This window comes from Stegostoma tigrinum, chromosome 45 (assembly GCF_030684315.1).
Source record: "Stegostoma tigrinum isolate sSteTig4 chromosome 45, sSteTig4.hap1, whole genome shotgun sequence".
NCBI classification, from domain to species: domain Eukaryota; kingdom Metazoa; phylum Chordata; class Chondrichthyes; order Orectolobiformes; family Stegostomatidae; genus Stegostoma; species Stegostoma tigrinum.
This window is the reverse complement of record NC_081398.1, coordinates 14014508-14031684: the sequence shown is the minus strand read 5'-3', so window position 1 is coordinate 14031684 and position 17177 is coordinate 14014508. Positions and strand designations below refer to the sequence as shown.

Below are 17177 nucleotides of genomic sequence, written 5' to 3'. Positions count from 1 at the left end.
TCTTATTAAAATTCCCCAGTTGAGAACTTTCATTTGAGACCCCTCCTTGTCCATTTCCATGACAATATTGAATCTTAGTGATCATGTCATCCTCTGTGAACGATCATGTAAATTCTGTGGTGAAAATATGGTGTGAATGTTCTATAGTAAATACTTGAAATGATAGGGTCTGGATTGTCACTACCGGTGACCATGTCCCCCATGTTAATAATCATTTGTCCCATCAGAGGTCCATGGTACCCTATTGATGACTTTGAAGATCCTAGTCCAACAGGAATGTCTCCATCATGAAGGTCTGTTGATAAAACAAAGGCCAGAAGTTGCTGGAAAAGCTCAGCAGGTCTGGCAGAAAAAAAATCTTAGTTAATGTTTCGGGTCTGGTAACCCTTCCTCAGAGCTGATGCTGCCAGGCCTGCTGAGCTTTTCCAGCAACTTCTGTTTTTGTTCCTGATTTACAGCATCCGCAGTTCTGTTGGTTTTTATTTTGTCTGTTGATAAATGCAATGGCCCACTAACAAGGCAGTAGGCCAGTACCATCAATTCTGTTATTCTAGTTTATTAAACCATACTGATAAAACATAAAGCACCATACACCAAAACAAAATTCTCAGTATTTACAAAATCAAAATCCCAAGATAAGTGTAAAACATTTATAAATGACAGTCCAGTCAAAAAAAATTTATGGGACACATCATAAGGCAACCACATAGGCAGTTTTTCAACAAAGTAAAATAGTCCAGGAAGCAGTTACTTTGTGCAGACATTGCAATTCCTAGGCAGCAATTCTTGGGAAGCTAGCAATTTGCAGCTCTCTGGGCTGGGATCTTGGAAGGATTCTGCAGAAGAAAGAAAGCAAATCAGATCTCCATGGAACTGACTACACAAACCATTTCTTAATCACGGCTGTCTTGGCATTTCGGTCCAATCTTCAGTCAAGATCAGTGGATGCAAGCCAGATGGGGAAAGTCACTTCGCAGTTTGGAATGTGAGCTGATTCCAACAGAACTAGATGGTATGTGTACACAGCCTGGTTTGATAAATGAAGAGAATGTGAATATACGTTGGCTCCTTTCAACATGGATGATCCCAGAGATCTATTGGCTTCCCAAGGATGGATATTAATTCAAACACAGGAGTTCTGGAACTAGGGTTTTGAGCAGGGCCTCAATGTAGTGTTATAGCCAGTCACAAGGTTCAAATCAGAAAGTCTTAGAGAAGGTGGCCATTCAGCCCTTCTTGTCAGTGCTCAGTTCTCCTTAAACACTATCCAATTTTGCCCCAATCCCTGCATCCCCCACCTACCAGCCCCAGTCTGCTTCTACATTGCCCTACAAACCAGTCCATGTTCTGGTCCTATCAGTTGCGGGATATTAAGAACCTCCATTGCCAACAAAATTATAACCGATAAAGGCCTGAGTACCTATTTAGCATGGTGTCTCATCATTCAAAAACAGCCCAAGGTGGTCAAAACTAGCTATCTGAGGCCAATGTAAATGCAATGTTGGCATTTATTTCAACAGGGCTAGAATACAAGAGCAGGGATGTACTGCTGAGGCTGTGTACTGTTCTGGTCAGGCCCCATTTAGAATACTGTGAGCAGTTTTGGGCCCCGTATCTAAGGAAGGACATGCTGGCGTTGGAAGGGGTCCACAGGAAGTTTGACAAAACTGAGCTTGTTATACGAGGAGCGGTTGAGGACCCTGGGTCTGTACGCGATGGAGTTTAGACAGATTAGTGGGAATCTGATTGTAGCTGACAAAATAATGACAGGTCTGGATAGGATGGAGAAGATGCTTCCATTAGTAGGAGAAACAAGGACCTGAGGGCGTAGCCTCAGAGAGAAGAGATGACCTTTTAGAACTGAGATGAGGAATTTCTTCAGCCAGAGTATGGGTAATATGTAGAAATCATCGCCACAGAGGTCTGTGGAAGCCAAGTCATTGAGTGTATTTAAGACAGAGATAGCTCTTGATTAGTAAACGGATCAAGGATTAGAAGGAGAAGGCAAGGGAACTATGACTCTTTTTAACGGAGTTGAGAAACAAACCAGCCATGATTGAATGGTGAAGGGAATCTGATGGGCCGAATAGCCTAAATCTGCTCCTATATCTTATGGTCTTGTGGACCACTTAGGAAACAAAAAAAAGGAGACCATTCAGCTTTGCAAACCTGCTCCACCCTTCAGTATAGAAGTTGGCATGGCAATGTTGGGTGCACAGTGAGATCCCACAAGTTACTCACGAGACGACTAAGTACTTCTGCTTTTTAAGTCAATCCTGAAAGGCTCGGGGGGAGCTGGAATGGTGTCTGTGATACTGAAACAACAGATCCCACAACAAACCAGCAAGGAGCTGGAGCAAGATTAACTTCATTATTGAACTGTGGTATTGCAATGGTAATGTCCCTACACAAGTAATCCAGGAGCACTAGGGAGATGTGCTGAAATCCTATCATGGCAGATAGTAAAATTTGAATTCAATTTCAAGAAATCTGGAATTAAAGCTAGCGATCATGTCAACTGCCATTAAATTAGGTCCATCTGGTTTGCTGATGTCTTTTAGGGATGGAAATCTGACATCCTTACCCAGTCGGACCTACACGTGACTCCAAATCTTAACTGCCCTCTGAGCAATTAGGGATTAGTAATTAAAGCGGACCCAGCCCGTGATGCCCATATCCTGTGAATTAATGAATTAAAAATGTAACGCCTGTTAATATAAATATGGTCAAATGTCACGCGATGGAATCTTGTGCAGGTACAATGTGCTGCCTGGGGAAGCTTCACTTCGGGATGTCTCTCCTTTCATCCTATTCCATTCTGTCCCATCTCAAAATGTTTACTGCATCTCATGTCCCTGTAAGACATCCACTGTCCACCATCTAGGCCAGGATAAGAACACTCAATGCATTCCAAAACCATGTGTTTCACCACACACACACCACCTCCCCCGCAACAAATCCCTGCTCCAAATCCTCACCCTGCTGACCAAACACTTTGAGGTCATTCAATTTCCTCCTGGCTGGAAGTCTCCAATGATAGGAATAAGCTGTGTAGAACGGGCATGTTACCAAGGCAACCTGTTCTATAGTCCAGCCTGTACCACCTGCAAAGTAAGCTGCAATGCACCATAGCAACACACCCGAACACCTTCTGCAAAGTATTTCCAGTGTAGCACCAGGGTCACTTGGCCCATCTAGCTGGAGTTTCTGCCCTTTATGAAGCTCCTCCCAATGCCCTCTGCATTTCTCCCTGTAAACATACCCTTCTCCTAACTTCATACAAGATGATCAGAGGATTAGATGGGATGGACAGTGAGAGCCTTTTTCCTCGGACAGAGATGGCTAGCACGAGGGGACATAGCTTTAAACTGAGGGGTGAAAGATATAGGACAGATGCCAGAGGTAGGTTCTTTACTCAGAGAATAGTAAGGGCGTGGAATGCCCTGCCTGCAACAGTAGTAGATTCGCCAACTTTAAGAGCATTTAAATGGTCATTGGATTAACATATGGATGATAATGGAATAGTGTAGGTTAGATGGGCTTCAGATTGGGTTCACAGGTCGGCACAACATCGAGGGCCAAGGGACCTGTACTGTGCTGTAATTTTCCATGTTTTCTATGTTTCCCCTTGTGAGTTCTTCCTGCTTCCGGTTAAATCTTTTGATATATACAAAAGAAAAAAACAGCATTCAGCCCTATACTCCTGCTCTGCCTCTTACTATTAATGGGGCTGCTTCAGTTCCTGCTTTTGCTCTGTACCCCTTTTGATCCTCTTAACACTGTTCATCTTGACCATTTTCTTCCTTTGGAGACACAATTGTCGAAAATATTAAAACAAATCCTTCAGCCCAGTTTGCACCAGTCAAAGACAACCAACTAACTGTGCTAACCCCATCTTCAGACAAGAATAACAGAGATTGCTAGGAAAATGCAGCAGGTCCGGCAGCTTCTGTGGATTGTAAACAGAGTTAACTGTTCAAAAACTGTTCAAAAAATTGAACTCAGAACATTGATTGATTAGAACAGAGCGGCAGACACGATCTTTATGGACTTCAGCAAGGCATTTGTCAATGTTCCTCATGGTAGACTGGTTAGCAAGGTTAGATCGCATGGAATACAGGGTGAACTTGGCACTTAGATGCAGAACGGGCTCGAAGGTAGAAGGCGGAGGGTGTGGTGGTGCAGTGTTACCTGTCAGGCTGGAGGCTGTGACCAACAGTGTGCCACAAGGATCAGTGTTGGGTCCCATTATTTTTCGCCATTGATATAAATGATTTGGGTGTAAATACAGAAGGTATGGTTAGTAAGTTTGCAGAAGATGCCAAAATTGGAGGTACAGTGGACAGTGAGGAAGGTTACCTCAGAGTACAATGGGATCTTCATCAGATGGGCCAATGGGCTGAGTGGCAGGTGGAGTTTTATTTATATAAATGCAAGGCGCTGCATTAAGGAAGGGCAAATCAGGCAGGATTTATATAATTAATGGGGAGTGTTACTGAACAGAGGCCTTGGAGGGCATGTTCAAACTTCCTTGAAAGTGGAGTCACAGGTAGGTAGGACCGTTAAGAAGGTGTTTTGGTACAATTAGACAATAGACCATAGGCAATAGACAATACGTGCAGGAGTAGGCCATTCAGCCCTTTGAGCCAGCACCACCATTCATTATGATCATGGCTGATCATCCACAATCAGTATCCTGTTCCTGCCTTATCCCCATAACCCTTGATTCTACTATCTGTAAGAGCTATATCTATCTCTTTCTTGAAAGTATCCAGAGACTTGGCCTCCACTGCCTTCTGGGGCAGAGCATTCCATATATCCACCACTCTCTGGGTGAAGAAGTTTTTCCTCAACTCTGTTCAAAATGGCCTACCCCTTATTTTTAAACTATGTCCTCTGGTTCTGGACTCACCCATCAGCAGAAACATGCTTCCTGACTCCAGAATGTCCAATCCCTTAATAATCTTATACGTCTCAATCAGATCCGCTCTCATCCTTCTAAACTCAAGTGTATACAAGCCCAGGTGCGCCAATCATTCAACATATGATAGTCCCGCCATTCCGGGAATTAACCTAGTGATTCTATGCTGCACTCCCTCAATAGCCAGAATTCCCTTCCTCAAATTGGGAGACCAAAACTGCACACAATACTCTAGGTGCGGTCTCATCAGGGCCCTGTACAGCTGCAGAAGGACCTCTTTGCTCCTCTTGTTATGAAGGCCAGCATGCTATTAGCTTTCTTCACAATTGCCTTTATTGGTCAGTGCATTGAGTCTAGGAATTGGGAGGGCATGTTGCAGCTGTACAGGACATTGGTTAGGCCACTTCTGGATACTGTGTTCAGTTCTGGTCTCTCTGCTATAGGAGGGATGTTGTGAAACTTGAAAGGATTCAGAAAAGCTTTAAAAGGATGTTGCCAGGGTTGAAGAGTTTGAGCTACAGGGAGAGGCTGAATAATCTGGGGCTATTTTCACTGGAGTGTTGAAGGCTGAGGGGTGATCTCATGGAGGTTTATGAAATCATGAGTCGTGGAAAGGGTGAATATTCAAGGTCTTTTCCCTGAGGTGGGGGTGGCCAATTGTAGAGGACATAGGTTTAAGGTGAGAGGGGAAAGATTGAAAAGGGACCTAAGGGGCAACATTTTCACACAGAGGGTGGTGTGTTTTTTGAAATGAGCTGCCAGAGGAAGTGATAGAGGCTGGTACATTTAAAAGGCATCCAGATGGGTATATGAATAGGAACGGAGTAGAGGGATATCAGCCAAATATTGGCAAAAGGGGCTAGATTTGTCTAGGATATCTGGTCAGCATGAGCTGAAGGGTCTGTTTCCGTGCTGTACATCTCTATGACTCTGTAACTGAAACTCTACAGCCCAGGCAGGATCTGACATGATTGCTTAGAGTCAGACTGGCCCATACTCAAGAACTCAGCAGCCAACATAAATGATTATGCCACAACCATCACAGACTTCATCAATAAGTGTGTTGAAGACTGCACGCCAACGAAGCGAAACCAAGCGTTCCCCAAACAGAAACTATGCATGTACTACAGCAGCCACTCCCTACTGAAGTCTTGGTCCGAGGCATTCAAGTCAGGTGGTGATCTTAACCTCTACAGGAAATCTAGGTATGATCTTCACAAAGCCGTCAGGGATGCCAAGAGACAAACTAGACTACCAGGCTGACCACACAAACACAAGTCAACTGTGTCGTGGCTTATAAGATTTAACAGGCTACAAAGTGAAGTCCAGTCGAATCGCTGACGACAACGCATCCCTCCCTGACGAGCTCAATCCATCTTATGCTCGCTTCGAACAGAAGGTCAGTGAAATGACCAACAGCCTCAGGTGTACCTGTAACCACAGTCACTGCCCACAGACATCAGATCGGCCTTTTTGACAGTGAACCCAGTGGCAGCGACTGGTCTGGATGAATTCCACGACTGCGTATTCAGATCTTGCATGGACCAGCTGGCGGGAGTATTTGCAGGCATCCTTAACCTCTCTTTACTGTAATGTGAGGTTCCCACCTGCTTCAAGACGACCACTATCATTTCAGTGCCAAAGAAAAATCTGGTAAGCACATTAATGATTATCACAAGGTAGCTCTGACAGCCATCATTATGAAGTGCTTCGAGAGGTTGATAATGGCACACATGTAATGGCTGCAGTTGCATCTGACCATGACAGTATCGCTGAGAGCGACCATTGCACAGTCCTTGTGGAGACAAAGTCCCACCTTCACATTGGGAACAACCTCCATTGTGTTGTGTGGCACTGTCACTGTGCTAAACAGGACAGACTTCGCACCGATCTAGCAACACAAGGCTGTGCATCCATGATGCACTGTGGGCCATCAGCAGCAGAATTGTACTGCAACACAATCTGTAACCTCAAGGCCCAGCATATCCCCCACTCAACCATCACTACCAAGCCAGGGGATCAACACTGGTTCAATGGGCAGTGCAGGAGGGCATGCCAGGGGCAGCACTAGGCATACCCGAAGATGAGTTATCAACCTGGTGAAGCCACCAAACAGGACTACTTGCACACCATACAGCAAAAGTAGCAAGTGATAGACAGAGCTAAGCAATCCCACAACCAATGGATCAGATCGAAGCTCTGCTGTCCTGCCACATCCAAGTGTGAATGTTGGTGGTCAATTAAACAATGCATCGGGGGAGGAGGCTCCACGAATACCCCCATCCTCAATGATGGAAGACCCTAGCACATCAGGGCAAAAGATATCAAAAGATCGAGGTGGATGATCCATCTCGGCCTCTTCCAATGGTCCCCAGCATTACAGATGCCAGTCTTCAGCCAATTCGATTCACTCCACGTGATATCAAGAAACAGTTGGAGATCCTGGACACTGTAAAGGCTCTGGGCCCTGGCAATATTCCGGGAATGGTACTGAAGACTTGTACTCCAGAATTTGCTGCTCCCTGAGCCATGCTGTTCCAGTCCAGTTACAATGCTGTTATCTACCCGACAATGTGGAAAATTACCTAGGTCTGTCCTGTACATAAAAAGCTGGACAAATCCATCCCGGCCAATTACCGCTCCATCAGCCTCCTCTCGATCATCAGTAAAGTGATGGAAGGTGTCAGTAACAGTGCTATCAAGCAGCACCTGCTCAGCAATAAGCTGCTCAGTGACGCCCAGTTTGGGTTCCGCCAGGGCCACTCAGATACTGACCTCATTACAGCCTTGGTTCAAACATGGACAAAAGAGCTGAATTCCAGGGGGGAGGTGGGAGTGACAGCCCTTGATATCAAGGCTGCGTTCGACCGAGTGTGGCATCAAGGAGCCCAAGTAAAACTGAATCAGTGGGAATCAGGGGCAAACCCTCCGGTGGTTGGAGTCATATCAGACACAGAGGAAGATGGTCGTGGTTGTGAGAGGTCAATCACCTCAGCTCCAGGACATCTGTGCAGGAGTTCCTGAGGGTAGTGTCCTAGGCCCAACCATCTCCAACTGCTTCATCAATGACCTTCCCTCCAACATAAGGTCAGAAATGGGGATGTTTGCTGATGATTACACAATGTTCAGCACCATTCATGACTCCTCAGGTACTGAAGCAGCCCATGTTCACATGCAACAAGATCTGGACAATATCCAGGCTTGAGCTGACAAGTGGGAAGTAACGTTCGCGCCACACAAATGCCAGGCTATGACCATCACCGATAAGAGACAATCTAATCATCATCCCTTGACATTCATTGTTATTACCATCACTGAATCCCCCACTATCAACCTCCCTGGGAGTTACCATTGACCAGAAACTCAACAGGACTCACCACATTAACACAGTGGCTACAAGAGCAGGCCAGAAGCTGGGAATACTGCGGCGAGTAACTCATCTCCTGACTCCCCAAAGCCTGTCCACCATCTACAAGGCACAAGGCAGGAGTGTGATGGAATACTCCCACTTGCCTCGACGAGTGCAGCCCCAACAACACTCAAGAAGCTTGACACCATCCAGGACAAAGCATCCCGCTTAATCAGCACCACATCCACAAGCATTCACTCCCTTCACCACTGACACTCAGTAGCAGCACTGTGTACTATCTACAAGATGCCCTGCAGAAATTCACCAAAAATTCTCAGACAGCACCTTCCAAACCCACGACCACTTCCATTTAGAAGGACAGGGGCAGCAGATATATGGGAACGCCACCACCTCCAAGTTCCCCTCCAAGTCACTCATCATATCGCCGTTCCTTTAGTGTCGCTGGGACAAAATCCTGGAATTCCTTCCCTAATGGCATTGTGGGTCAACCCGCAGCAGGAGGTTCAAGAAGGCAGCTCACCACCACCTTCTCAAGGGGAAACTAGGGATGGACAAGAAATAGTATCAGAGATAATAGGAACTGCAGATGCTGGAGAATCCAAGATAATAAAATGTGAGGCTGGATGAACACAGCAGGCCAAGCAGCATCTCAGGAGCACAAAAGCTGACGTTTCGGGCCTAGACCCTTCATCAGAGAGGGGGGATGGGGAGAGGGAACTGGAATAAATAGGGAGAGAGGGGGAGGCGGACCGAAGATGGAGAGTAAAGAAGATAGGTGGAGAGGTCTCTCCACTCTGCATCTGGATCCTCAACTTGCTGACCCAAACACCTCGATCAGTAAGGATAGGTAACAACACCTCCTCTACAATAATCCTTAACACTGGTGCCCCGCAATGATGTGTACCAAGCCCCTTACTATTCTCATTATACACTCAATTCTGTGTAGTCAAATTCAGCTCTGACCCATTTACAAATTTGCTGATGATGCCCCCGTCATTGGTTGGATCTCAAACACTGAGGAGACAGAGTACAGGGAAGAGATAGTCAGCTTCTTGGTATGGTGTAAAGACAGCAATCTCTCCCTCAATATCACCAAAATGAAAGAGCTGGTCATCGCCTTCAGGAAGCTGTACAGACCAGACTAAAGCCCCTCAAAATATATTAAGCAGATATTTAGCCTAGACCCTAACTTTTTATTATTTCAAAGGTAAGTGTAAGGCATTACATTCCAGATGCAATTCAATTGGTCAAACTACTCGACTTTAAGCAAAACACGCTTTATTTTAATACTGCAGTTAAAATACAAAATAAAAACACAAGAAAAGAATTAGCTTAGCTGTAAGTCTATTGAAATGTTTAACAAAATTACATATATATTCATTATTACTAATTAGCTGTTCCAATATACTAACATCCCATAAACACACACATGGCAAAGGCGATTTCAGGAAAGCAGATTGTCTCATATACAATTCTAGCAGCAGGAAGAGAACCCCACAGCTTTTAGCTGTAACATAGAGAGGAATAAGAGATTCTGCATCTAACTTCAAGACTCCAGGAACTGCAGAAAGCTAAAACTAAAAATCCTGCTTCTGTGGGAGCTTGATCCCACCCATTCAGGCTGCTTATATTGTTCCAACTTTAAACAAAAAATCAAGACCTCACAAATTGTTTCCTCTATTGGCATTGAGCAGACTGCTTGATATCTCTGTCTCAACCTTTTTTCACAAAAAAACCCTGGACAAAATACCCCTCTGAGAGCCATTGTAATGTCATAAAGTAGAGTGAAGGACATACCACTGTCTGTATCAATGGTGCTGAGGTGGAGATGAGATGAACAGCATCAAATTCCAAGGAGTAACTATGACCAATGAACTGTCCTGGTCTATCCACATCAATGTACAGTCAAGAAAGCTTCTACTTCTTTAGAAGATTAAGGAAATTCAGCACGTCCACACTGATTCTTACATTTTAAAAAAAAATACCATATGGCAACTGCTCTGGCAAGTCCACAAGAAACTACTGTTACAAAGTTGTGTAGAGTATGGTTCATAGAACATAGAACATAGAACAGTACAGCACAGGACAGGCCCTTCAGCCCACAATGTTGTGCCGACCATTGATCCTCATGTATGCACCCTCAAATTTCTGTGACCATATGCATGTCCAGCAGTCTCTTAAATGTCCCCAATGACCTTGCTTCCACAACTGCTGCTGGCAACGCATTCCATGCTCTCACAACTCTCTGTGTAAGGAACCCGCCTCTGACATCCTCTATAATTTCCTCCAACCAGCTTAAAACTATGACCCCTCGTGCTAGCCATTTCAGCCCTGGGAAATAGTCTCTGGCTATCAACTCTATCTATGCCTCTCATTATCTTGTATACCTCAATTAGGTCCCCTCTCCTCCTCCTTTTCTCCAATGAAAAGAGACCGAGCTCAGTCAATCTCTCTTCATAAGATAAGCCCTCCAGTCAAGTTCCCTATGCTATCCCTGATCGGCCCTACTCTTTCTTTGACCATTCTCTTATTCCTCACGTAAGTGTAAAATGCCTTTGTGTTTTCCCGGATTCCTTCGGCCAAGCCTTTCTCGTGCCCCCTCCTGGCTCTCCTCAGACCATTTTTGAGCTCCTTCCTTGCCTGCATGTAATCCTCTCTAGCTGAACTTGACCCTAGCTTCCTCCACCTTATGTAAGCTACCTTCTTCCTTTTCACAAGAAGCTCCACCGCTCTCGTCATCCAAGGTTCCTTTATCTTACCCCTTCTTGCCTGTCTCAGAGGGACATATTTACTCATCACTCCCAACAACTGTTCCTTAAACAGTCTCCACATGTCTATAGTTCCCTTACCATGGAACAATTGCTGCCAGTCCATGCTTCCTAAATCATGTCTAATCGCGTCATAGTTTCCTCTTCCCCAATTAAATATCCTCCCATTTTGCCTAATGCTCTCCTTCTCCATAGCTATGTATCTTTAATAGATAACGTGCTCTTCTAAGCTTTGATCTATACAGAAAAAAAAGAGTCTGCATGTAGCTGAAGATGTACGGCTGGTTCTGAAATTGAAACCTGTATCAATTGGAAACCTAAGCTTGCTTTGGTGTTTTGGAACCAGCCAATTAATTTAAACCAAGCACTTAGCGATTGAAAGCCAATTGAATTTAAAATTGATGGTCTTGACAACCTGGACCAATGCTCTTCTAAGAAGATTGATATGTCATCCAAGGTGGATAAGGAGAGGGTTTTTTGAAGATCAGTGTGAGAATAAGCTGCCATCTGAGAAATAGGCACCTAGCTCCTACAAGAAATTGTCAAGTTCTCCAAGAAAGTACCATTTTATCCATAAAAGGTACCAAGGCACTTACAGCTAACAGTCTTCATGGAGAAAACATCCTTGACAGCAAGAACGGAGGAAGAAAGACATTTATGACTTGAGAACAGCAGAAGAAAGGCATTTATGATTTAGAGAGACAGTGGCAAATACACAGCAATCTGGAAGACACATTCTGTGCAGACCTTGAGAGATCAAGTTTTAATTTTCTTTTCTTACTACCTGGGTTATATAGGTGGGACTTGTGTTTATTGAAATAGCATACCACTAGAACTTTGTTTAGTTAGGGAATATTTAGGAGTTGGGCGTGGGGGTAAACTTTTTCGGTTTGTTAGTGGTTCTGTTAATTTGTTCACTGTTAGGGTTAAACAGGGATTTTCTTTCAATTCACCTCGCCTTCTCTGTAACACTACAGAGAGCCAGCTTTCCTTCCATTGACTCTGTCTGTACTTTCCACTGCCTTGGGAAAGCAGCCAACATAATTAAACACCCCTCCCACCCTGGTTAAACCAACCCTACTCCATCAGGCAGACGATGCATAAGTTTCAGTGCATTTAAGAACAGCTTCTTCCCCGCTGTTATCAGACTTATGAACAGGCCTCTTATATATTGATTGCTCATTGCACTGTTAGAGTAGCGATTCTCTGTAGCTGTAATACTATATTCTGTATTGTATTCTATTACCTTGATGTACTTATGAAAGGCATGATTTGTCTGGTAGCATACAAAATAATACTTTTCACTGTATCTTGGTATGTGACAATAATAAATCAAATCAAATCATCCTGGTAAATTTACTCTGCACTTTTTCCTGTGAAATCACATCCCTCCTATAATGTGGATTCCACAACTGTACCCAGTGCTCCAACTGTGGCTTAACCAACATTTTATACAGTTCCAGCATAACCTCCCTGCTCTTCAACTCTATGCTTGGCTAAGAAAGGCAAGTATCCCACACGTTATACATCTGTCCTGATAACTTTAGGACTGGTGGGCATGCACACAGTGGCCCCTCTGATTCTCGTTACTTTCCAGGATACCACTGTTCATCGGGTGTTCCATAGCCCTGTTTGTCCGGACCAAGTGCACCCCCTCATAATCAGTTGTTGAATTCCACTTGCCACTGATCAGCTCATCCGACCAGTTAATCTACAGCCTCTGGTAATCAAGGTTATCCTCCTTACCATCTCACCCTTTTTCTTTATCATCTGCAAACTTTCTGATCAACCCTCCTACATTCGAGGATAAATCATTTACACCATAAGGTAAAGAGCAGAACTGGGCCATTGGTCCATTGAGTCTCATATCTGGTTGATGTATTTCTCAACCCCGTTCTCCTTGTAACCCCCTTAATAACCAAGAACCTATTTCGCTCTGACTTAGACTGCAATAGAATCAAAGATGGTAGCAGAGTTGGATGCTTCAGCGAGACCTCGTCCGCTCTGAGCGTTTCTTTTTCTTTAATGTTTTTTGTGTTTCTTTTCTGTCTTCTCTTTTCTTACTTCTTTCTACTCAACCTCAGATTCCCTGCCTCAGCCTGGACTTGAACTCCAGGCGTCAGACACCCAGCATGAACTCCAGGCCTCATCGCAGACCTGGCGAACATCCTCTTGGCCTGGCATGGTGGTCTCCCTTCTGGTCTGGCGAGACAAACTCCTGGACCAGCGTGGCAGTATTTTGATCTGGTGTGGTGTCTGTTGCCTAGTGTGATGATCTCTCAGCGACTCAGTGTGGTGGTCTTTTGGAGGTACGTGGAGATCTTTTCCCCCAGCATGGCCTCAGTGCGGACTTGCAGTCTTGAGGGGAATCCACTGTGGTCTCCCAGCCTTGAGAATCTTGAGGTGAAGCCTGGCACAGTCTGGAGTCAAGGCTTGATGCAGACTGAAGGCTAGCAGCTAGAGTGGACTGGGTTGGAAGGACGTTTGTTCTGAACTTTTAAATTTCTCTATTTTCTAATTTATTCCTACAATCTGCAATACTGGGCTTATTATTTCTCTACTTTCTAATTTTTTTCCCCAAAGAAATTGTGCTGAAGAAACTGTGCCATATTTTTCTTTTATTAATTCACAGGATGAGGGCATCGAAGGCCAGGCAGCATTTATTGCCCATCCCTGATTGCCTAGAGGGTGTTTAAGAGTCAACCACGTTGCTGTCACATGTCAGCCAGACCTGGTAGGGATGGCAGTTTCCTTCTCTAAAGGACATTAATGAACCAGGTGGGTTTTCCCCTTAACAATCGACAATGGATTTATGGTCATAATTTGACTATTAATTCCAGATATTTACTGAATTTAAATTCCACCACCTGCCATGGGGGGATTCGAACCCGGGTCCCCAGAACATTATCACTAGGCCATCGCCTCCCCTATGTCCCTAAAATGACAACTTGTAAACTTTTCACTGTAACACCTGAGTATGTGACATTAAAGCTAATTCAGTTCTTAAATACACTCAATGGCCTGGCCTCAGCAGCGCAATGAATTCCATAGATTCATCACCCTCTGGCTGAAGAAACTCCTCCTCATTTCATTTCTAAAGGGTTGTCCCTTCACTCTGGGGCTCTGATCCCGGGTCCTAGTCTCTCATATTAGTGGAAACATCTTCTCCATGTCTACTTTATCTAGACCGCTCAGTATTCTGTAAATTTCAGTGAGATTCCTCCCTCTACTTCTAAACTCCAATGAGTACGGACCCAGGGTCTTCAGCCGCTCCTCATATGACAAGCCCTTCATCCCCAGGATTGTTCTTGTAAACCTCCTCTGGGCTCCCTCCGATGCCAGTACATCCTTCCTTAGACAGAGAGCCTAAAACTGCTGACCAAGTTCCAAATGCAGTCTGAGCAGAGCCTTAAGCAGTCTCAGTATTACATCTCTGCTCTTGCTTTCTAACTCTCTTGAAATGAATTCTAACATTACATTTGTTTTTCTATCTACAACTGAACCTGCACGTTAGCCTTAAGAGAATCCTGAACTAGGACTCCCAAATGCCTTTGTGATTGCCTCTTTGTAGATTACGTGGAACAATCCCTCTTCCGTACGTACACTGGCCCTAAACCCCACCTCTTCCTCCCTTATAACGAAATGTGAGGCTGGATGAACACAGCAGGCCAAGCAGCATCTCAGGAGCACAAAAGCTGATGTTTCGGGCCTAGACTCTTCATCAGAGAGGGGGATGGGGTGAGGGTTCTGGAATAAATAGGGAGAGAGGGGGAGGCGGACCCAAGATGGAGAGAAAAGAAGATAGGTGGAGAGGAGAGTATAGGTAGGGAGGTAGGGAGGGGATAGGTCAGTCCAGGGAAGATGGACAGGTCAAGGAGGTGGGATGAGGTTAGTAGGTAGGAGATGGAGGTGCGGCTTGGGGTGGGAGGAAGGGATGGGTGAGAGGAAGAACAGGTTAGGGAGGCAGAGACAGGTTGGATTGGTTTTGGGATGCAGTGGGTTGGGGGGAAGAGCTGGGCTGGTTGTGTGGTGCAGTGGGGGGAGGGGACGAACTGGACTGGTTTTGGGATGTGGTGGGGAAAGGGGAGATTTTGAAGCTGGTGAAGTCCACATTGATACCATTGGGCTGCAGGGTTCCCAAGCGGAATATGAGTTGCTGTTCCTGCAACCTTCGGGTGGCATCATTGTGGCACTGCAGGAGGCCCATGATGGACATGTCATCTAAAGAATGGGAGGGGGAGTGGAAATGGTTTGCGACTGGGAGGTGCAGTTGTTTATTGCGAACCGAGCGAAGGTGTTCTGCAAAGCGGTCCCCAAGCCTCCGCTTGGTTTCCCCAATGTAGAGGAAGCCACACCGGGTACAGTGGATGCAGTATACCACATTGGCAGATGTGCAGGTGAACCTCTGCTTAACGTGGAAAGTCATCTTGGGGCCTGGGATTGGGGTGAGGGAGGAGGTGTGGGGGCAAGTGTAGCATTTCCTGCGGTTGCAGGGGAAGGTGCCGGGTGTGGTGGGGTTGGAGGGCAGTGTGGAGCGAACAAGGGAGTCACGGAGAGAGTGGTCTCTCCGGGAAGCAGACAGGGGTGGGGATGGAAAAATGTCTTGGGTGGTGGGGTCGGACTGTAGATGGCGGAAGTGTCAGAGGATGATGCGTTGTATCCGGAGGTTGGTTGGGTGGTGTGTGAGAACGAGGGGGATCCTCTTTGGGCTCTTCTTTTCTCTCCATCTTCGGTCCGCCTCCCCCTCTCTCCCTATTTATTCCAGAACCCTCTCCCCATCCCCCTCTCTGATGAAGGGTCTAGGCCCGAAACGTCAGCTTTTGTGCTCCTGAGATGCTGCTTGGCCTGCTGTGTTCATCCAGCCTCACATTTCATTATCTTGGATTCTCCAGCATCTGCAGTTCCCACTATCACTCTTCCTCCCTTACATTGATGACCGTATCAGTGCCGCCTTGTGTTTCGAAGAGGAGCTCGAACAGTTCATCCATTTCACCAACACCTTCCACCCCAACCTCAAATTCACCTTGACCTCTCTCTCTCCTTCATCGAACTCTTTGTCTCCATCCCTGATAACTACCTGGAAATTTTCTGTCTTCTCTCCATCTATCAGCTCCTCTATTCACCTTCTATCATCGCCTCCCCCTCTCTCTATTCATTTCAGAGCCACCTTCCCCTCCCCCATTTCTGAAGAACGGTCCAGACCCGAAATGTCAGCTTTCCTGCTCCTCTGATGCTGCCTGGCCTGCTGTGTTCATCCAGCTCCACATCTTTTTCTGAAGCCTTTCCCCATTTGGAAAATAGTCTATATCTCTATTCCTCTGGCCAAAGTGCGTAGTCTCAAGGTTATAATGGACTCTGAAATCTTACCAATGAGCGAGGTCAAGCTAAATGATCTTTAATTTCCTGTCTTTTGCCATTCCCTCCCTTTTTTAAATGGGGGGGGGGTTACATTAGCCATTCTCCAGTCCTCTGGGGCCCTGCTCACCTCCAGTGATTCCTGAAAGATCATCACCAATGCCTGTACAATCTCCTCAGCGACCTCCTTCAGAACTCTGGGGTGTTGTCCATCTAGTCTGGCTGATTTATCTACCTTCAGGTCTTTGATCATTAGTGATGGTCACTACACTCATCTCTGTCCCCTGGCTGTCTTGAAGTTCTGATGTGCTACTGATGAAGATGATGAGAAGTAACTATTCAAGACAACCAGTTAAGAAGGGAGAGAGGCAAAGACAGGAAATTATGAGCCAGTTTGCCTGCAACACACCTACCCCCCCACCCAACACACATACCCCCCACCCAACACACATACCGCCACCCAACACACATACCGCCACCCAACACACCTACCCCCCACCCAACACACATACCCCCCACCCAACACACATACCCCCCACCCAACACACGTACCGCCACCCAACACACATACCGCCACCCAACACACCTACCCCCCACCCAACACACATACCGCCACCCAACACACATACCCCCCACCCAACACACATACCGCCACCCAACACACCTACCCCCCCAACCAACACACCTACCCCCCCACCCAACACACATACCGCCACCCAACACACCTACCCCCCACCCAACACACATACCCCCCACCCAACAC

General features: G+C 45.8%; 1 protein-coding gene across 1 annotated transcript in view; it reads right to left on the bottom strand.

Moving 5' to 3' along the window:
* Positions 1–734: 734 nt before the first annotated feature.
* The window catches only part of LOC125448682 (protein phosphatase inhibitor 2-like), a 100598-nt gene continuing 84155 nt past the window's right edge, over positions 735–17177 (bottom strand). The window contains exon 11 of the mRNA XM_048524111.2: positions 735–836. Within this exon, the coding sequence (XP_048380068.1) occupies positions 835–836 (2 nt within the window). The 3' untranslated portion in view covers positions 735–834. The remainder of the gene's footprint in view (positions 837–17177) is intronic.